Source organism: Plectropomus leopardus, chromosome 19, assembly GCF_008729295.1.
Source record: "Plectropomus leopardus isolate mb chromosome 19, YSFRI_Pleo_2.0, whole genome shotgun sequence".
Classification (NCBI taxonomy): domain Eukaryota; kingdom Metazoa; phylum Chordata; class Actinopteri; order Perciformes; family Serranidae; genus Plectropomus; species Plectropomus leopardus.
Window position 1 is genome coordinate 9,368,331 of NC_056481.1, and position 22,283 is coordinate 9,390,613.

General features: G+C 40.5%; 1 protein-coding gene across 1 annotated transcript in view; it reads left to right on the top strand.

The window, feature by feature from the left end:
- Positions 1-22,283, top strand: part of LOC121959295 (disintegrin and metalloproteinase domain-containing protein 12) — a 104,498-nt gene that overhangs the window by 8,507 nt on the left and 73,708 nt on the right. The window contains exons 2-3 of the mRNA XM_042508543.1: positions 8,642-8,763; positions 11,988-12,061. Of these exons, the coding sequence (XP_042364477.1) occupies positions 8,642-8,763; positions 11,988-12,061 (196 nt within the window). The remainder of the gene's footprint in view (positions 1-8,641; positions 8,764-11,987; positions 12,062-22,283) is intronic.

Below are 22,283 nucleotides of genomic sequence, written 5' to 3' on the forward strand. Positions count from 1 at the left end.
GTGTCACCCGCCGGGGGCATAACGGCACCGGTTTCTCGGACAACATTAACCTCCTGCTGAGCCAAGGGGAATTTTTGCTGCAGGACCATCTATTTCCCATAGAGTAATTATGTGCTGACATCATGTGAGTGTGACAGTAAATGAGTTCAATATACAAGGTGGGGGAAGAGAGAGACAGGAGAACACACAAAAGAGCTATTTACCAGTAGAGGGAGCCCAGTGTTAAACGGCATGATTATAACCCTAAATATGTTCTAAAAAAAGTCATCCGCCTATAAATTCAACCATTAACAACTCTCTTAGCTGTGACTTTTGACACACTGCTACCTTATTAGATTTGATTTAGGTAGACCCTCAAATTCCCATTACCATGATGTCACCTACAGGTTTCTATATTTGCTAGTTCGACCCTCAGGGTGTTGACATAATGTCCCCCAAATGGGTCAGATGTTTTCTGTGGAGTCAAGCCAAGATTACCAGGCACTTTTCACCTTTGCTCTGTAATCCCCATGAACCCTGCACTGTGAAACAAATGACAGGGAGCAAAGTGAAGATTAGTCCTCCAGGTGATCAACAGAACATTAAGGAGAAATGTCTGTGTTTTTCAACCTGGATCCTGTTTTTCCATGTTTTGTTCGTAAGTGACCAATGGAGACAACATTTTTTTTAAATTGGTCTAGTATTGAGTGCGAGGGCTGCAGGCGAAAGTGGCAAAACAGGCTACAATGTAACAATTCTGAACCATCAATATCGGACCACTGAAAGTGCTCGTATTTGTAGCCGACAGTTTCACATTGTTTTCTACGGGTAACATTAGCTGTTTTCAGCTCTGACAACAACATTATGTGATGTCTACCACAGGATTGAGCTCATTACCGTCATAACTGCAATTTTTTTTTTCAGGTGCAAGTTACAGATATGGGATATGAGTTGCGTTGATACGCGTTGTTTTTTCACCATGGTGAGGGAAAATCCGTACCATCACAGCTCTACTTTACAGAGATCGGTCATTTTGTTTAAAGAGTGATATCAACCAACCCCGAATTGCTATTGCCATAAACAGTAATTTTAATGTGTATGCAGCCAACATATTTTCACATCAAACTGGGTGAATTAAGGGTTTATTTCAACCAAACCAGAATTGATAATTATTGGAACAGTGAAAGGATGAACTAAGATGGTTTATATGAGTTTTATTTTATTACTGTTGACTAGGCTAGGGTGCTATGTAATATATCATACCTTCATACCTTCCTGAAATCTCCAGGGGTATATGGTATATGACAGTATAAGTGTACAGCGCCATTTCGGGGGCTGTTATTTGTTAAACAAAAGCTCTTTAATAAAAAGGTCTCTCTCTGCATGGTTTTTCTGCAAGGTTGTCTGACACTAACATTAATAATCAGAGCCTGTCATTTATTTAAACATGCACTTTTATCGGACGCGAATTGATTGTCATAGAAAAACTTTTCAATTTAAAAATATTTGAAAGGCACAATAATAATTGCTTGAATGTGGCATGCGAGGGAGCTCCAGAGGCCTCTAAAAATACTTAAACCCCAGCCATGGATGAATCATGCAGTCATACAATTACTGTTATAGTACATGACATTCAAATAATTAAATATTGAATGATTTTCACATGAGCCACAGAAATGATGGTGCACATCTGTACATTAACATTACATAGCAGCCTGTTTTGTCACTGTCCACTGCAGCTTGCTCAGTACTGGACCAATTTTAAAAACTGTTGTTCCCATTAGTCACTTACACACAAAAACATGTGAAAATAGGATTCGAGTTGAAAAATACCAAAGTTACCCATATCAGTCCTGCTTCCAAAATATGAGAACTTGCTGCTTTTTTCTGCTTTATATCATTAAAGGCACAAGTAATCATTACTTTCATCAGAAATTAATTGGTGTTTTAAAATCTGTTTTTAAGTCCATAAATGATAAAAAAAAAAAAAAGGGGTAAATGTTCATCACAAGTTTTCAGAGCCCCAGGTGAAATTGCTTGTGTTGTGTAATCATCTGCCTCAAGGATGTTCTTTTTATAAGTATATAAAAAGGCAACAGATGCTCCAATTTAAGACACTTGAAACCACAGAAATGTAAGTAATTATTTATTTTTTTTTTTTGGAAAAATGTCTTATCTTGTTCATGATTAATTCTCTTTAAATCAACTAATCAGTAACTTTTGGATTCACTAATTCTTTCTGAGTCAATAAATTTAAATTGAATAGGTTTGGGTTTGGGACTGTTGGTTGATCAAAACCTTAGACTATGAAATAGTGGACGTAGCCACTGTGACATAACTATTGGTTTGTGGACTCGAGTTCAGCATATTAGTCACCACCATCCAGCTTCGAGTTCGGGATAATAATTGTCACCATCTTGAATTTTTTTGGAGCCAGAAGTGACCATATGGACAAAGGGAAAATAGTTATAGAGAAAAAAAAACGTTTTTGTACCAAACTGTAAACATTGACTTGCTTGTGGAGCCAGCCTCAAGTGGCCATTAGAGGAACTGCAGTTTTTTTTTTTTTGCATTTCAACAATTGGCTTCATTTTTCAGCCCCAGATCTCATTGCCTGATTAAAACAAGCAATATGAAGACATCTTGGTGTCTTGGGACTTGAGAGGTGCATTTCATTATTTGTTGACGTTTTCTAGAATAAAAGATTCATCGTTTAATCAAGAAGAGGGTTGATGGAAGAGTCAGTAATGACAATCGTGATTTGTCACAGGCCATATGATGAAAGGAAGAAAGAGATAAGGAAAGGCAGCAGAGTTCATTGCTTTAGTCTCCGAGGTCATTTATGAAAGAGCGTCTGCCTCTTCCCAATGTATCATTCATCATTCTGTTCCCAATCACCATTCTGTTTGAATTAGCATAATTTGCCCACTCTGATTGATGATAAATCGAGTTTGTGGTATGCCTGTCAATCACTCATTATTAGATGCACAATAGCCACAAACATTAACGAAGTTCCCCCCTATGGACTGATGTCAGAACTAACTTTTGGCTGGATTATGTCCTCAATTCAGTCAGTGCTCTGATTAAAGACACCCACCAAATATGGGTAAAAATGGCCGTGGATACACTCTGCTGATGGAGAAAAAGTGATCATTTTATTAGATTTGCTTTATCAAAAACACATTTCCACATGGACCCCAGGATTTTTATTTCTTTTATAGCTTTTTTTTTTTTTAAATCTGTGTTGTGTCATAGCTCTGCTTGAAACAGGCCACTTTAAACTCATCACTTGGCCCTAATTATTTCCACATGCCCTTATTTCAAGCCCATTTCCTTCTAGAGGTTTGAGTAGTGACTAAACAGTGTCCACCCGTGTCAAACAATGCTGGAATCATCTCAAGTGTGTCTCGTCCGCACTTATGTTTGTATCATTCAGGGGATTTTCATATGTCAAAGAGTGTCATTCAAGCTGCCAAAGGCGTTGTTTTTCATTTTCAATGTGACATATTTTCAAGATTGGAGAGAATTGCTGTCAAAGTGACTTTGGAGTGTGTCCTTGTGTGTTTTTTCCTGTGCCAGCCATCAGGCAAGGGTGACTGTGATTAGGAGTGCTCTTTTATTGATGTGTGCAGTGCACGTGTGTGTAGTCTGTATCGCATCTCTATGAGGACCTGTGTACATGCGGGGGGCATGGCCTCATCAAGTGTGCAGATGAAAAGAACAGCATGCCATTTTCTTTGGAAAAGCAAAGATTATTATGAATATATTATTCCATGGTTGCCTATCAAGGACTGAGTTGCAGCTGGTTGCGAGAAAGCAGGCTCTGGGGTTTAATAAAGCCGAACAGTTGTTGATTTGTTTTGGTGGTATAGAGCGAGAGGGGGGGAAGAGAAGGTCTGGAGATGTGAGAGGGCAGTAAGAAAGGATGTCTTGACATCTGCAGAGACATGAGGAAGGTCATGTGTTCCCTTGGACCAGCTGCTGGTAGGCTGTGGAGAATGCATTAATTTAAGAATGCTGATAAAACAAGGACATTGTAAACTGTGAAAAAACAGCAGGAACCATAAACTACCCCAGCAAACTTAACCCCAGCAGATTTGGTTTGGCCAGCTAAATGGCTAAATATTGAGGTTAAAATGGGCCAGAATTTGGTTGATAAATGAAAGAAGCCAAGACGATGCTTTGGTAACAACTGCCATATCATAGCTAGATGTCTGCAAAATCCTCAATTTTTCTTGTGAAAGACTAGATAAGTTTGCCTCTTTGTGTCTCTAAAACCTCATTTTGACTTCACAAAAAAGCCTGCTAACACCTGGCTTTTGAATGCGATGGGGATGTGTACAATGACATTCATTAGGGTCAACTGACTCTGCAGTAGACACAGGTATTTATCGCCTCCACCTCTGATCAGCATTGATGGAAACACAACACCCAGGTGACATCCTAATTTTAGCCCCTTAACCGGCGATGTACAATAAGTGCCGCCAATAATTAATCCACCCAAGCAGCGCTAAAACATTGATCAAAATTAGGCTGCAACAAGTTTGAAAGAGAGACTGAAAAAGTAAGTACTTCACAAAGAGAGGTACCCACTGGAAAGTTTTCAGACCCCTGTCCATACTGCTGTCTACTGTTTACCTGTTCTCCGGCCTGTCCATGATGTCGAACGAAGACAACAAAATAACCCCCACACACATACTTTCTTGCTGTAGAGCTGTGTACACAGCTCTACTCTAATGGCAAAGGGAAAGCAGTCTATAGCCTATTTTTAGCAGGTTTATCCATGTTTGAAAAACCATCTTTCAAAACCCCTTTTGGTAGAAAAGGGGTATTTAAATTTGTCTTTGACTGATCTGCTCACAGCAGCCATGTTGGTAATGATGGAGGGCAATGATGATGGGCAACAAGAAGGCTTTGTTTTAAGGGTCCACAAACTAAAAACCAACCACTTGCTGACCTAGGTTTGTCTTGTGACCCTCTAAGCAAAGCAGTGACTACCCTCATCACAAGTTCGATATGTCTGTAAGCTATGAGGAGCTCAAACAAAGATGTTCCTTTTTCAGATTGTGTCATCATAATTTTTAAACCTGAAGAGTGCAAAATTTCACAACAAAAGAGGAGAGATTTGTAAAACTCAGATGAGTTTGTGTACTAGAAATGTTATTTCTTCTTCTTTCCTGTTAATCAAATTGAGTGCTCTGAAAGACACCCACAAATAAAATTCATTATTATTATTATTATTATTATTATTATTATTATTATCATTATTATTATTGTAACAAAGCAGATCTACGTCGACCCAATCCTCTGGTTGGGAACCTCTGACCTAAAACACCTTGCAATCAAATTCATCCCAGTTGGCCACCTTTTGACCTGCAAATCGCTAAAAGAAATACTCTACCCTCAAAATGATAATTTGAATATCAGTTATTCACCCCGTGTTATATTGAATTCATGAAGAAAATGTTGTTTTTCTCACATGCCTCCATGGTGAACGCATTGCATTTTTTGATGAAAAACCTTAAAATGCTTCCACGTACAGTCTCACACACGGATGGGTATCGCACCTGGGCAACTTGTTTGAACTTCGCTCAGTGGGTTACACGAATAGAGTTCAAAGACATGCACTTGCCCAGATGTGGTACTTCCTTGAAAGAGTATTTTCAACAGTAAAGTGTATGTGTGTGTGTATTTGTGTGGAAAACTTCTTCTCTGGTGAGCGAAGAATATAAAAACAGAGAAAATTTATGGTGAACTGAAGTCATAGGGATGTAAAACTATGATTTTTGTTTGTGGAGCCTGGCTTTGAAGAAAACATGGATATGGTCACTTTCAGATTACGATTCAGTTGGAAAGAGCTGTGTGGGGAAGTCCTGAGCATATGACTGGATAAATTGAGTTTGGATTATACTGCACGAGTTGTTTGAGAATTGGTAAATGGATGTTTTGATATAGTTTTGTTGTTGTTAAACGTGGTCACATATGACTTTAATTCATCAAGAATTTTCTTTGTTTTTGGATTCTTCGTTCACCATGGAGGCATGCAAGAAAAACAAAGTTTTCTTCCTGAATTGAACTAAACAAGGGGTGAGTAATGGATGTATAAATTATCATTTTGTGGGTGAAGTATCCCTTTAATCCATGCTTTTATTTAATTTGCTACAAGTACAACACTAAAACAACCAAACAATGACTGTATATACTGAGTACATAATAGACTTATTCTTTCCCAACAACACTGTAAAGGAAGCCAAATTAATTACTTTATCCAGTCAGAGGTCTGTATTTCACTCACCCACACTAGAACAAACACACACACAGTCACACAATCCTCCCACCTAGCATTGACTTTATTGAGGCAATATAAACGGCACAAACTCTCCTTGTGTACACTGGAGCATAAAGGGAGCTGATCATGGCCAGAACTCTGCTTTATTAAGACCTCTGTTTACACTCTCCTTTATTGAACATATAAATAAGACTTTAGGTTCTGGTGCCACTTTTACCACTCCCTTAATGCTTCTGGTGGCTCTTATAACATTCGAGCTAACAAAAGCCACTTACACACCCAGCACACCACAGTCTCGCTACGCTCCAACTTTACCAAATGTCTCTCCCAAGCACTGAGGGGGGAAAAAACTGAGCCTGCAGACTGTTTCCACTAATATAATGCCATTTATAAGCAGGAATTAAATCTCATAGCACACCACATTAACAGAATGGTCTTTCACTCGTGGACTTTGAAGTCACTAAATGTCGTCTTCAAAGTTGATGTGGAGCATGCCACAGAAAAGGCCGTTCCATCTGTGTGTGTTTCCTCATATACTGGCTAACCACAATGTGGACTTGACCTTTCGCTGTCAAAACTTCTCTCTGCTTTCCCCTCATCTGTTGTGTTTATCCATCCGTACTTTTCACAGAGGTTGTCATGCGGTTCCCTTACTCAGCATGCCCACGTCCCCCAGACGGTGTGGTTTTCTAGGACTAATGAGGGTAGGATGCTTCTCCTGCTGTTGTGTGTGTGATGCCGTCCCCTCCTCGCCGGAGCCTGCTTCTCATCATCAGGCTGGAGCTGGATGAGGACTGCTGAGCTGGTCACCTCTGGCTCTCCGCTATCAGCTGGAGCGGCTCTGTGATGAACTCCAGAGTGGTGGTTTCCTCGGAGGAGAACCAGAACAAAGCTCAGCTGGGGGTGGGGGGCTGCGCCTGACCTGGGTTATTAATGCCGGATAATAAGCAGACTCAGCAATTTAGCTGGGTGAGTCATGCGTGGAGACAGAAGTGATGTGAACCTCGAAAGAAGAGTCTTGAATCTGCTGGAAGTAATCATCTGCGTCCCCTTGAGCGTGTTTATCTGTGTTTGAAATGTGATTCAAAATTAAGAAAAAGTTGAAAACATACCGTAAATTATGCCCAGACCACAAGCATCATTTCTCACAAGTCCTCTGACATCACCCTTCATACTAAATCTGTTACCCTGCTGTTTGGAAACGCTCGATGAAGCATCAGTGGAAGGAAAAAAAACAAGCAAACATTTGATTTAGCATGTTTGCAATGAAACAAATGGTGCTAACAACCCCTGCTGTTTTAGTAAGAGACCCGAGCTTCGAAATAGCTTCCCCGCTGCAGGGAGCTGATTACTGCAGGAACCCTGTTAGCAGCGTCCTCCAGTGGCTCTAGCTATTGCATTCAGACTCTGTGTGTAGTCATGATGTATGTTTAGAGCGATTGCAGCTTCTTTCTCACTTCTAAGTGGTTGGTTTATTCAGGATAGTTGCTGTTTTTCTGTCACTTCATGTCCTGGCGGCACGTTTGGGGACGCCACTATTGGATTTGGGGACGAATATATTCTTAAACGACTGGCAAGGCAGCAGAGCTCCGAGAATTGTAGCCTCTCGGAGGCTCCGTTAACACCCTGTCAGAACACAGAGAGAGGAGATAAAAGCATGCTGGGAACAATGCCCCAAAGCTATGTCTAATCCCTGCACTGCATCCTGGACACTAGCCCTGTGTTAGGAGTTATCACAGCAGCAGCAGCAGCAGTAACCACAGCTCCACACTCAAAACTCTGCGTTTGCTGAACTGTGGAGATTTATGCAGCTTGAGTGGCAGAGGGGGTGGTTACGGTTTCACCACAGGCTTCGGTTCTCATTGCTTGATGTCTGAGAGTGCTGATTAGCGCTGTTGTAGTCATGTCTTAATGGCAGAGGAGATGGGATTCATTCTACTGACAGCCTATAGAAAGGAAGGGAACATATGTTCAGGAAGGGCGAGGACGTATTGGAAAGTGCATTTTGTCAGCATAGATAATTGTCAGTTATGAAAAACAAAACAATCATTACTGTGTGCTGCTGACACACAAAAGCCAACAAATACAAGTACTGTGATTTTGTATAAGTGACACTTAATATTACAAGGCAGCTGTACTGTCAGGTTGTGTTCTGATGTTGTTAATGAACACCAGGCTCAGGCCTCTAATAGCAGGGAGGAATTCATTATCAGAGTTGTTTGTTTAAAATCAGATTAGAAAATGTTCCCATTGTTTGTGTTCACAAAGATGGACACGGTCTGGTTTCACAGATGCAGGAGAATTTGGATTAAAGGAGGAACACTTTGAAGTTTTCTGTGTATTCTCACATGGTATTTGTATTTTCTCTTGCAGGGAATCTTTTGAGCACGACTGTTCAACACAGACCGACAGCGAAGCAAAAACACTATGGGACGACAGTACCTCTTCAGCTTGTTGGACAAGACTGGAAACCAATCAGCCAACTCAAATATCAGGTGAAGATAAAGTAGTTGATGAAATCAAACACTTTTTTAAAACACTTTTGCTCTGTTTTTTCATCTAGACTTCCAGTTGTCTATCCTGTACTGGTCCAGGTATTTTGACATAAGTGATGTCAAGAAATTTGGTATTTGTATTATTGATCCCCTGTAGATTAATTGTAAAGATTCTGGTTACCTCCTCATCTTTGGTCTAGTGCCATCAGGTCATGATTTACTCACAGCACCATAAGGTCAAAATTCCCATGTATATACTAATGAGATTTTGGTGTTCCCAAAGGTCCAGTCACTGTGACCTGGTGTGTCTCATACTCATCAATGCAATATCTCAAGAACACCATTCAGTAATTTCTCCAGATTTGGTGCAAAAATCCATTTGGACCAAAGGATGAACTGATTTGATTTTGGTGGTCAAGTGTCAAGGTCACTGTGATCTTGCTTCTGTCTTATCCTCATGAACAAGATATCTCGAGAAGGACTTGAGGGAAATTCTTCAAATTTGGCACAAATGTCCATTTGGACTCAATCATTAATTGGTTAGATTTTGGTGGTCAGAGGTCAAGGTCACTGTGACCTTGTGCATGTCTCATTCTCATGAAAGCTATATCTCAAAAAGGCCTTGAAGGAATTTCTTCAAATTTGGCACAAACGTCAATTTGGATTCGATGAACGATGAATTGATGGTGGTCAATGATAAATATACCACCACACACTTCTAGTGGGTCATTAGTGATAATGGTGAGGGATTACCTTTGTATGGATGTATACTTTTTTATTGTTTGTTTTGTTTTTAGGTAAATTCCTGCATAGTATACCTTTAAATTTAATGCAAATTTAAGTTAAAATTTTGGATCAGCACATTTTAGATTATCCTTAAACTGTATGGAGCACCTGTAATGAATCCTGCTCTCATGTCAGGACCAAGAGTCAGCTAAGTTTAAGGTTTAAGGGCAGCCAGATACAGTCAGACAGAGATAGTAGTCTTTGCCTCACTGTGTTTAAATGAGTGCTTTAATTTAAGCACAGGCGGCTGCACAATATCTGCATTTTAGAAAGGAAGAAATGATTGAAATCTGGGCTTCTTGGCTCTGTTTGGTGTTATAATCCCAGACTTTATAAAAAAAAAAAAAAAACATTGCTGCCAGGCAGACTTAAAAACACAGCTTGAGTTTCCAGGTTGTGTTATTGAGTCAATTCATCAGTGAATTAATTTGTTTTGGCTTAACCAAACAGACATGGTGCCACAAGGTTTCTTTGGGACGTTATTACCCGAAAAACAAAACAAAACTTTACATCAGCGAATTAAAGAACACCCATAATGAAGGTGAAATCAAGCGCTGATTTGAATATATTAGTTCCTTAATAACAATCTAAACAGGCAGTGTCCTATCAATGTTTTCCCTGAAGTTAGAAATCACAGCTGTCATTAACATTATTTTTGGTGAGCGAGGTCAAAGCATGCATATAGGAAGCTTCTGAACAGAAAATAGCTGGAAGTTAAGTCCCGCATGGCTTGCGCAATGACGATACTGCCTAAAACCTTAAGTGTTCTGCTTCCATATCCTCTTATGATCCACTAGACATTCTTCTCCACGGGGGGTGATGGATGACTTAACCCAGAGCGGCGCTCTTTGCCACAGTTGACCCAGATTGAACTATGTGTGTTAGATGTGTTTGTGTGTGTGGTTGCCGAGCGATGGAGAATGCGAGACAGAGGGATTTTTATTCGTGTGTGTTTCTGTGCCTGAGTGAAAGCGCAGCAAAGGAGAGGAGAGAGGTTGTGCACTGACATGTGGAGGATGAGTGTGTGTGCACAGCACAACCGACAGAAGTGATGTACGACTCGGTGCCACTTCATCTGACTCTGACAGAGACACACGGTCTCTCTCTGTGTTGTTACTCAGGGGTGCGAAGACTCGTGGCTTTCTGCGGGATTAATGTCAAATGCAATAGAAACATAAAGCTAATCCTCTCAGCTCTTGTTCTAAGATACAAAGTCACTTCTTAAGGATTGCTCTCAATTGAAAACAGCCTTCTTGCAAGTTTTCTCACAGCGCTGGGTGGCTCAGTCAAAGTTTCATCAGGATTGTAATTAAACTCTCTTAGAACTAGTTTTTATTTTATTGCCACCCATAGCTCCCATTCATTCGCATAAAGTATAAACATGTAAGATTTAGGGTTGTTTAGTGACATCTAGCAGTGAGGACTGCAGATTGACACCAGCCAGAAACTTAGATTTCCTTCAGTCATTGTATAGGAGGTTTTAGTGGGAGCCAAATTATCCACAGAAGTTTCTTCCACCCCAAAACACATGAACTTGGTGATTTACACCTGTAAAAGTCTAAATAAAGCAGTTTCACATGACAAATCATTATTTCCTCTTCGCTGTTTGACACATTGCAAACCTGCTGCTTACCCAGCACCTGGTAGCCGTGAGCAGAATTGTCCGCAAAGGTCACCTCCTCCCCCAAAAAAAACAGACCCTGTGATTTAAACCGGTAAATACTTGAAATAAAGCTGATTCACGTTAAGAAGTAGTGTTTCTATGATGCTGTTTGGCATGTCGGATACGTGGTGTTAACCCAGCACCTGCTAATGTGTTCCTCCCTTTTTTTCTCTGATAACTTAAGACCCACAGGTTCAGCTGATTTTGACCAGGAGCTGAATTACCTTCTGAGGTAATATTGTCGTGGGACATTAAAGCAACAAAAGGTGTCATCTTCTCCAAGGGGGGGGGGCTTTTTACTACAGTCGACGCAAAAACGTGAATGTCTCTATCTAGAGCCAGTGTTTGGTGTTTGTTCTGGGTTACTGTAAAAACATGACAATACAACATGGCAGACTTTGTGGATGGGATTCTGCTGCCTATGTAAATATAAACAGCTCAGTCTTGGGACGCAAAAGCAATATTTTTTAGGGGATTTTACACTAAAGAAAACACTTACTGTATTATATTCCATTTCTGCTAATACATCCCCCTACATTTTTTTAATGACCGCTGAAAACTTGTTTATTTAGTCGGTCTTTTAATTGATGAAATTATAAATATAAATATAAATGGATAAACTTTATTGTTATTATTATTTATTAAATCCTACGCACTGGTCCTAAACCATGCCAGCTACCAGAGAACCGAAGCCATCTCTCTTCAATCAAAATGCTATCTACCCGACTCCATAACCAATCTTTCTCATCCCCTCTCCTGTCTGCTTTCTCTTCAGAGTCACCCTGCATCACTGAAGCTCCTGATTGAAGCGGAAGGTGAGCAGCTGCTCTTGGCTCTGGAGAAAAACGAGTAAGTGTTCCCCCCCATTCATACTTGGCCTGAGCTAGGAACTGAGTGCTTTCCGCAGTACAAATGGGTGACATATGCACTGCCCAGGGGCTACAACTGGGGCTGTAGCCAAGTTGTGTGTCACACATAACAGCCAGGGAAAGGGGGAAATCTTTCTCTCTTGCACCGCTAGTGCAGTACTCTCCTTGCTTTGGTCCTTTTGGTGTACCGAAACAAAGACTTGAAAGACAGGAATTCCTGAATACATCAGGCAGACACTGATGTAAAGCGACATCTTCCTCATTCCTCTCCCTCTATCTTTTTATTTGATCTATTGGCATAACACAGGGGAGAAGGCGGCTTTGTTTGAACACAGCACACACTCCTCGCTCTGTATATTAAGATACTGTCAACACAGTGTCAGTCATGGGACCGGTGCAGAGGGGGAACATCATTTGAAAGAGATCAGGTTATCCGAATAGGTACAGTTTGACAGAGTCTGGATCTGTTTTTGGAGGAATATTTGTCATCTTTGCATTTTTACACGAGAGCTGACTGAACGTGGCCTCAGTTCTCAGACAACCTCCGTGTTGCTGAGAAGAATGGGACGTGATTGATGGAGCAATATGTTTTCCATCCAGCTCTGCTGCCACACATGAGCAACCAGGAACAAGCAGAGCTGTCTGTGTGATAGAGAGAAAAAGGAGGGGGAGGCAAAGAGAGAGAGAGAGAGAGAGAGCGGATGGGTTTTTATGTCAGAGTCAGCCATGAATCTCACTTGTTTTCCCAGACTTAATATATGTAAATTCCACCTGCAGACTGTGGGACAAAGCTTTCAACACCAGCGACCGCAATTTTATGGCTTACCTACTTTGAAAATATTTTGATGGGAAATCACACTCAGTCCTTCTGTCGAATAACATTCCAGCTTTGCACAGGTGGGGATTTTGCAAAGCTGACTTGCAGATTGTCAAATTTTCACCAGCTCCATTTATAGCAGGGAATTACGTTCTCTTACAGTAAAAACATTTCATTTCAAAATGGGAACCAAACTTTTCCCCCGTGATCAGCTACAGTGGAAAAACACCTTGCATTCCCATGCAAAGCCCTCATCCAGCATGACTGTCATCATTGTCCAATAGCACTGAATGTAAATCCCACAGTTGGGTGCAAAAATCAAGCCAAGACGAACGAATAGATGATGGAGAGGTGCAATCTCGATTTTTCTAATGAGCTTGAGCATGATGGCAAGACTCTACTCAAACAAACCTCCATGCATTCCAAATACCGATCTGTCAGAATTCACTCTCAACACTTACATCAGGTCTGGATAACAAGGTTTAATTACCGGCAAGGGCTGCGGATTCTCACACACTTCTGTGATAAGTCAAAATACCACTTCAAAAAATCAAAATAGAAGCTACTTTACGCCATGCGTGTTTGACAAGACGGATTGCAAATAGGACATGGATTTGAAGAGGATGTGTGCTTTATTGTGTGAGTTTGCTCTGCGGATCAGTGCACCAGAGCCAGAACCGAACCTGCTGTGCTGACATTAAGTGAGGCTTTTTTGTCTGAGGTTGCTGGCAGATTGGCTGCATGCCGCTGATGAAATCCAGTTGTTCAAACACAGCCGGCATTAGTAGACAGGGAGGAAAAAAACATGGTCCAGAATGAAATGATCTGGTTTAAACTCCCGGATTTATTTTTGTTTGCCCAGGTCTTTGTTAATAAATAGCGCTGGCAACTAAACACGAGCGAGCTGTGCTGAACAGCTGAACGGCATCATTTTCAGTTGTATCGAGAGGTGAACATGCTCAGCGTGTGTCTGAACTCAGATCACCCCTGCAGTGTAATTGAGAGGAGTAGAGGTCGCCTGGAGAGGCTGGGATGCATGAAAAGTTTATCGCAAGCTGCTTGAAATGATTACATTTATTTGTTTCTATTTTAAAGCCTATTTATTGCAAAACTTAAGTCATCTGTATTTACCTCAGTGTATTAAATAGCTGAAACTAAATCTGACTTATTGTTAAGATTATAACTTTGACATTTGAAGGTCTTATGTTTAAACTTCAGCTTGATCCCCGCTGTAACAATTTTGGCCCAATAAACTTCTTCTTAGAGAGCCCAGTCAACAGCTTTAGGGAATTAAGTTCATCCTCAGTGAACTACACACTGAAGGAAACGTTTTATGCTACAATCTGTGACTTTTTATACCCATTTGATGTGAAACTTTTGATGTGAAACTTAAATTCTAAGCGGCAAATGTCAGTGTTATTCATATTCTTATAAAGAATTCAGATATTCTCATCTTTCAAACCCATTTGACACCAATGGCATGCTGAGCTGTCACATACCGTCAGTCCATTTATGACAAATCGGTGACTTTAAGAGAGACAGATACTTTCAAAAGAACTCATGAGCTTTTGACTTCATGGGGCAATATTTAAACGATCTATAGTGCATGGTTTTAAGTGCATGCTCCAAGTTCATTTATGGTGTGTCAAACTCTACTTTTGCTTGCATAATCTTGGCAAAAAGTAAAGTGTAAGCGGCAAAGAAGTTGCATTTAGACCCTTAGTTATCGTAGCTGTATGTAACATGAATTCAACTAATCTGTGTCGTCTCCCAGCTCCTTCAATTGGTGCACTGCTATGTACATGATGGTTTCAGCAAATTGGAGAAGCAAGTGTTTTTCTGCCGAGAGGAATACATTAAGAGAGCAATATTGTCGTGGGACATTAAAGCAACAAAACTAAATACTTAACATATAAACTTGTAAGAGAAAACATAACTAAATGTGTAGCTTCTCAAATAATTAGTAAAGTTATGCTGCTCCTGGTGCATAGCTTCTCTGTAGCGGGGAGTTTAACAATAGCTCTGCTCTGCTCTCTGCTACGTTCACATTTTTTAAGAATGACATTAATATTTTCCTCATTAAGGAATAATCACAAACATTTTTCAAATAAATTAACACAAAGGTGATTGAGTCTACGGCCCACTGATGATGAACTTCATGTCGGTAACATTTTTTCGAAAAAATGCTGTGTTAAGTTACTGCTCATGCAAAGCAAATATGACCTACCGCTGCAGCTTCACATTAAAATCATTTCACTTGTAAAACACAAGTTGGCTTTTATTATGAAGTAGTCACAGGAAATGCAATGTGTTTATCGGTGAGATGAGCAACGCCACCTCGACCACCGTCAGCTTTTCTTAACAGTGGATCAGTGTAATATTGCAGGGAGTACTGGACCAGTCAGCAGCGACAGTGAGCTGTTATATGAAGAGATGCACACCTCCAACTTAGTGAGGTAACCAATTCTTTTCACTGTGCCCTGCTGTCTACAGAATCATGCCATGTGCAGCATAAAATCAGATCATGGTTGCTCACAGAATAATGGAAAAATCCCAAATATCACCTGACTTCTTTATTATAACAACAGTAGTTTATTTTGCCTCCAGAACTCTGTGACCTTTTATGTTAAACCACATTCGCTGCTACCACCAGTAACTACAGGTGTCGCCAAATCAACCAAGACTGGAATCATTGGGATTGCCACTTTAATAATGTATTATTTCTCTTACCCTCAACCCGTCCCAGTGTGTGTAACAAGAGTATACGTGTTGTGAACCCACCTATGTTGACATCTCACTGTCTGACTTTAGTCCATGTTTTTTTTTTTCGGTCAATGGCACAATTGCTTTCTGCTCCCTCAAAATAGCAATACATAAACAATGTGCTTGACCACAGACCCACTGGCGCAAGTACATATGTGATTTAAACAACATGGGTGCTGGCCGTGAAACTGTCATCTGCGTCAGTCTAACACTAGCAATGACAGCTGCACTGTACACTCTGCAATGGGGTGTAAGATAAGGCCCACACTGTATCAAATCTCCTCATGATATTTGTGAGAATTTGTAATAATTCTCTGTGGCATCCTCTCAGTGGTGTGTTCAGTTAAAAAAAAAAACATTTGAGGGTAACATTGTAACTGTTACTTTGTCTTTGGTATTATTAAAGTATTTCCAATCACAAATGCATGCTGTTTCAGAAGTCTGCTTGTACTAAAAGCGCTGCTCCTTACTTTGATGGTGAGCTGTGTAGTGTCAGTGGCACAGATGACATTTAGAAAGCCTGTAACATGAAGAAAACTGCTCTCGATAGTACAAAGCTAGTGTGTTTGTGAGCCAATATGGAGCAGTGTTTGGTGTGTCTGCTCTTTGGCATTAAGCACCGCGGAAGCAGGAGACATAGGCGTCAGATATTCCTACATTTCCGGACACCCTTTGAAAGCAGCCTGTTGTGGAGATGGAAAGGGCGCACATTGCCTGGAGCAACGTGTCAACCATGCGAACTTGCGCTCCAAATGATGGTTCAAGAGACGGCTGCCTGAGAGATCAAGGCCCTCTTCTTGTGGAAATGCTGCCTTTTTGTACATCCACGTTTTACTGTATCTTCACAGTTCTGCTTTTAATTCTGTTCTGCATCCAGTTGCTTTAGATTAGAGTGTGAACATCAAATTAACAATTTTTAGTGTGACTCAGCAATTAATGATGCTTGCCCTCATTTGTAAAAAGATGACATTTTTATGCGCATAAAGAAAGGCATCTACAGATAGCCTCATTTAAACTCAAACGCGAAGGACATATTCGTTTGCATCCTAATCAATTGAAGCCTCGTGGGAAATAGTCAACAAATTACCCACAAGAAAAGAGCATGGGCTATAGACAGTGTTGGTTTTAGCTCCCAGTGTTTTTGTAAGCAATGTATTTTTGATCATTAGCTACTGTAGTCCTCTGTGGAAAAGCATTCATGCAGGAAAACCAACAGTGAATAAAGCCCTGAAGTGGATGTTAATATTAAAACACTTCTTTAATTAGTAGTTTGATTCCAAAGTTCAATGCCAAACATATAAATCAGAAAATTCAGTGTCAGGAGATGTCAAGGATTAGAGATCTGATCAGAATGAAGTCAGTTTTCTGACCAAAGTATGAAAGGCTTTTGTATCCTGCAGGCGCAGAAAGTTCAGGTTTTTACCCTGGACATTAATTAGCTGAGGTGGTAATGATGATGCTATCAGCAGGAAGGTACTGATGATAAAATGCAAGTCCAGAAAATTAAACTTTAAATTAACCTCAGAGCAGTTTTAGCCCAGCAGTATTGCTCATGCGTCCCTAGAAAAGAAATACTCAACTTGCTTTGCTTGGGGACAACTTTTGCAAAATGACAGGTGGCCAGGGGCCAGTTGCAGCAGCCCCATACGTGTTATAAGGATTACAGGACGTTTCTAGGATTTAGGGATGTTTGTAGGATTTTAGCATGTGTCTAGGGTTTCAGAAAATTTCATTTTAGGATGTATCTTGGATTTTAGGATATTTTAGATATTAGGACATTTAAAGGATTTGAGGATGTTTCAAGGACTTTAGGGTATTTCTAGGATTTTAGGACGTTTCCAGGATTTCAGGACATTCTAAGGATTTTTGTACATTTCTCAGATTTCAGGACATTTCTAGGATTTTTAGGACGATTTTAGGATTTCAGGAAATTTCTAGGAATTTATGATGTTTCCAGGATTTTAGGACGTTTCTCAGATTTAAGGACATTAGGGGATCTTTTTTGATAAAACAGTCTCTATTCTGATGCTGTTTTATGCACGTTTTCACCTTATGTATACTAAAAGTACAAAAACAATTCCCAGTGTGAATCACTTTATTTTTATTGTGAATTTAAAAACGGTTGGCAGGCCACCTGGCACCCTATTGGGGGGCCATAAATTGAGTATAACTCCCCTAGAGAATAATCCCTGTTGGCATCTCATCTTTCAGTCGACGACTAAACAGAAGCTTCACATAGGATTTGCTTTGTAAAATAGCACCTTTGTTCTGAAGGTTTAGACTCTGAACCCATAAGAGAAACCCTGACTTTTTTGCACATCTGAACTGTGGTTGGGACAGTTGTTGAGCTTTGACCACTGGGTGTGGAAGTATTTATCATCACGCTGTTCTGGCAGCTCTTGCCGCTTTGTGGCTTTGAACGAGAGGCCTCCAGGCATATCAATACGAGTCCCAAGCTGAGCAGGCAGCGTGCTCTCCATCCGTGTTTCCCTTTCTAATGGACTGCAGGATCACTGAGAGGAGGCCTGGGGCTCGTCAGCTGGGTGGAGGATGTTCTCGGTTGCGTGCACTTGAGGTTTCTCCCTGCTCATCATGTTTTTTAGCCTTAAGCATAAGGAGCCTAGAGGCTTGGCTATCCGTCTTTTGGACTCTGTTGTGCTGCGAGACAAACACGCACACTCTAATCAGGCCTTTTCCCTGGACAGAGGGCAGGCAGAGGATATGTTTTACTTAGTCAAAGGCCTGGCTGCAAACTTCTTCTATCTCTGTAGTGTTCGGAAGAACAATAAAATTCAGCCTGGACTGGATCCAGACACAATTTGTCCCGGTTTGCATATTTGGTCTTTGGGATGTTATTTCACTCCATATCTCAGGCTGGACTGCTGCTGGTCTGTGACCCGTTGCTTCTCTCAATGAAGTCGTCTTCATGTCTCACTGAAAACACAGGCAGGAAACAGCCTCTCCTGGGGAGCTGGACAAACAGAAGGCTAAATGCGCAGCACAAATAACCAACCCTTTCTGGAAAATGGACATCTCCTGTAAGCTCTTTTGTTGAGTTGCAGTGTCCTCGGCTGCTGAGCCACACACAGATTGTTTAAGAAACGTCAAAACTCAATGTGTGTCCCATGTGTGTCAAATCCTTCCTCTTGTCATTAAGCCAGGAGTGAGTCAAGGAGTGTATCAAATCCTTCAACAAGTCTGAGCTTCAGCTCACTCAAGCTGAACAGTTTAAAATGTGTTTATTACAGATTTGAAAGTCTATAATAACTGCTTCATGCTCGTAATGTTCGGGGGACAATGTCTCTGAGCACGGCTTGCAGACATTCAACAGTGTTTAAAGGTTCTGCATGCAACAATCAGAGCATGAATAAAGCGGCAAACAGCTATTTCCTATGCAGAGATATTGTGGAGTGAAGGTGATCTGTGCAATGAATTGTCACGCTTCCTCTGTGTGTCTTGTTATCGGAGCTTCTCTGTTCAGACGGTCTAGTCATGTGTGCACGTTTGTGTGTGTTTCTCACGGTGACAGGGTAGTCGTGAAAGTTCAATGGGTATCTTACGCTGCATTTTTACCGAAACAACCCAGTCACAAAAAGTATCGAAATGTCAAAGTATACCTAAATTAAATTTTTTCTGTGCGAATTAGTAAACCACCTTTGTTGTTGAGCTGCTCTCCATGGGTTTACTGTCCATTTAACGTCTGCCCAGTTAGCACAAGCTAACACACCAGCATCAGCTCATATCCAACACAGTTTCTTTTGAAAACATGGTAAAAACATAATGAGAAACTTAGTAATACATGTCATGCGAATTGGGAGTGACCTAAAAATTAGCCATACGGAAGGGGCTATTATTTAATCTTATCCAAAAAACTTGGGGAAAATGTCTAGACTGTGTCCAACTATGTTTATAATTCTTATAATTATAGGCTTATATTAAAATTGTGACCCAGAAAAGTTTTTCACTTTTTAGTTAGACCCTGGCTTGTTCCTGCCTCTAGACTGATTTGGAGAGTTTTGAATAGGTTTTAGTTTTGTTTGTTGTTTTTTTTAAATAGAAAACAAAAAACGTTCACATTTTAGTTTTAAACTTTCAGGACTTCTTATAATCTGTGAATGTGATTTTGCAACATAATGGAAACCCAATTAGTGCAATTGTTTTTGTGCCATACAAGTCTCCAAATATCTGCCGATTAAGTGGATAAGAATAAAAGCTTCCTTTTGTTGAAATCCCATTTAATACTTCCCATAGTACCGTAGTTCCATGCTTTTTCTGCATCCTGACATTCCCTCGTTGTAGAGCTGGAGTAAGAACATGTGCATAAAGAGGAGTATATTACGAGAAAGACGGGAGAAGAGGGACAATTTTAAAGAAAGGGCAAGTCCAAGTCTCTATCCACGAAGGCATTAAAGCTGGAGATGTGCACTTCCTGTTATGCTCCTGTAATCACTGTGGACATGACATTATAATAGAGCCTTGCTCCTGATTATCTTATCTGAAGCTCACATCTGTATCCCCTGTCAGTGAGTTATCAGCCTGTCCTCTGATCTATTAGCCCAGCATTTCCAGAAAAAGGGATATGCATGGGCAGTTAGACAGTGGGCGAATGAGTCATTGGCAGGTGTGCACTGTACAATTCAGTGAAATTAATTGTGTGGAGGGCAGAAAAAGTTCAGCCTACTGACTAACCAATGGCATATATGAACACACACAAAATCTAGAAATACTGCATGCTCATACCAATGCTCATTTATTCTCTCTCTTCTGCGGACAAATCAGCAAAGTTCAAGCACACACACACACACACACAGCATTTTCTAAACCTTACTTCCAGGAAAAGGATGCACTGAGGTTAACTCTAGCCTTTGTACCTTTCTTGTTACCCTCGCGGCTGCAAGGCCATGATATACTGTGATTCATTAGTTTCAAAGACAAGCCTTGGAAATGGGCTCGTCTCTGTCCAGAGCCCACGCCTTTCAACTACTTCTTTCAAAAGGGAATTTTTTGGAGGAAGCTTCCCTCTTTTGAATCGCCTTCTCAGAAGCTCCAATTATTTTCAAGCTTAGAGCAGTAATTAATAAGGTGGACTCGCCACTCCATGTTCCTAATTAATTAGGAGGCGCCCAGTTAACACTTGGAAGCTCTAAGAACAGCTTGTCCCTTCTTTCAGGATGAAGAAGAATGAGATGCACATTCACAGTGTCCTTTTAATGTTCCTGTATGTATGTGTCTTATAAAGGAATTTTTATTGTTAGAAACTCCTCGACCCAACCTTCAAGCTTACTTCAAAGCCTGAAAACAACTCAACCTGCTCACCTGGTGTCACTTTTTTTTAGTCTAGCTTTCCAGTCCTTCCCCTGTTCTTTTGATATAAATGAACTAGTATTTTATGGGCATTTTTTCCCAAGATGTTGTCATGTGCTTGACATAAGAAAACTGAAAACTATCTCACCTAAATTTGATATTTTGTTCCCCTATAGACATGCTTGTGTCCGAAATTAACTTTTTGACGCAGTGGCCAAGGTGGCTGCTGCACCAGCAGAGTATATTTTTTAATGCCGAAAATGAATGAATAAATTGCCTTTTTTTGTTTCACATATAGGCCTACATTTGTAACGGATAAAGTGGAGCTGGTTGCTGTTGACAATGTGTTTGCCATTTTTGCTCAAACTACGGGGCCTCCGTGTTAATATTTTATAACCTTTATAAGTATGTGCACAACCCATGCTTGCATTGGATCGGCAGATAGTTGACGAGGTAGATGTACTACTAGAGAGACTGGTAGGTTACCAAGAAGAAAGTGGGTATACTCTCCTACATATTCCAATGGCGTTTTGGCTCATAGGTGGGTACGCTGTAAAATGCAAATATTTTAAATTTAACCTCTGGACGTAAGGCCTACCCCCTCACTAAAAAGTCCATTCTCAGTGTTTGTTCACAGCAGGCTTCATGTTTCAGGATTTTTCTCCCAAACTAGTCTTATCACAAAATCATACCTACCCTAAACACAGATTTAACATGAGCACAGACAAACTTTTCCTCCTCAGCAGATAATGTGAAAACCTTGTAGTGTAAAATCCTGCACATACATCATTCTGCACAGTGAAGGTCAAACAAGTAAAGTCATATTCACTTGAGTGGAGGGGGACTTTTAAGTATAAAACTGAAGAAAATGAAGATTGAGTATCAGACTCAGTAGCTTGTTAAAAAAGACATTGTGTGCAGTGATAGGGGTCTTCCCCTCTCCACCCTGAGCCTTTTACCAGACGGACCACAGGGGTCTCAGGACTCCAGCTGGTAGATCTATTCGTCAGCTTCCCTCCGTTCTCCACAAAGAACACGGCCAAATGAAACCTGCTGTAAGCAGCAGTTTCTCTCTGGGGGACGAGCCATCGCTCATTACTTACCTTCACCGAAGAGCTTACGGAGAGTCCTGCAGATACAAAATGCCCTGTTTTTATGATAGAGTGTGTTGTTGAGGCTGCATTTAGCAGTCTAATATATATATGCATTTAAAACAATACAATTTGAAAAAGGGATGTTGACTGTTATCCGTTAATTGGTTGACCACCGATAATATTTTTGTTGTTATTAGGTTATTTTGCTATTTGCTACACTGTGC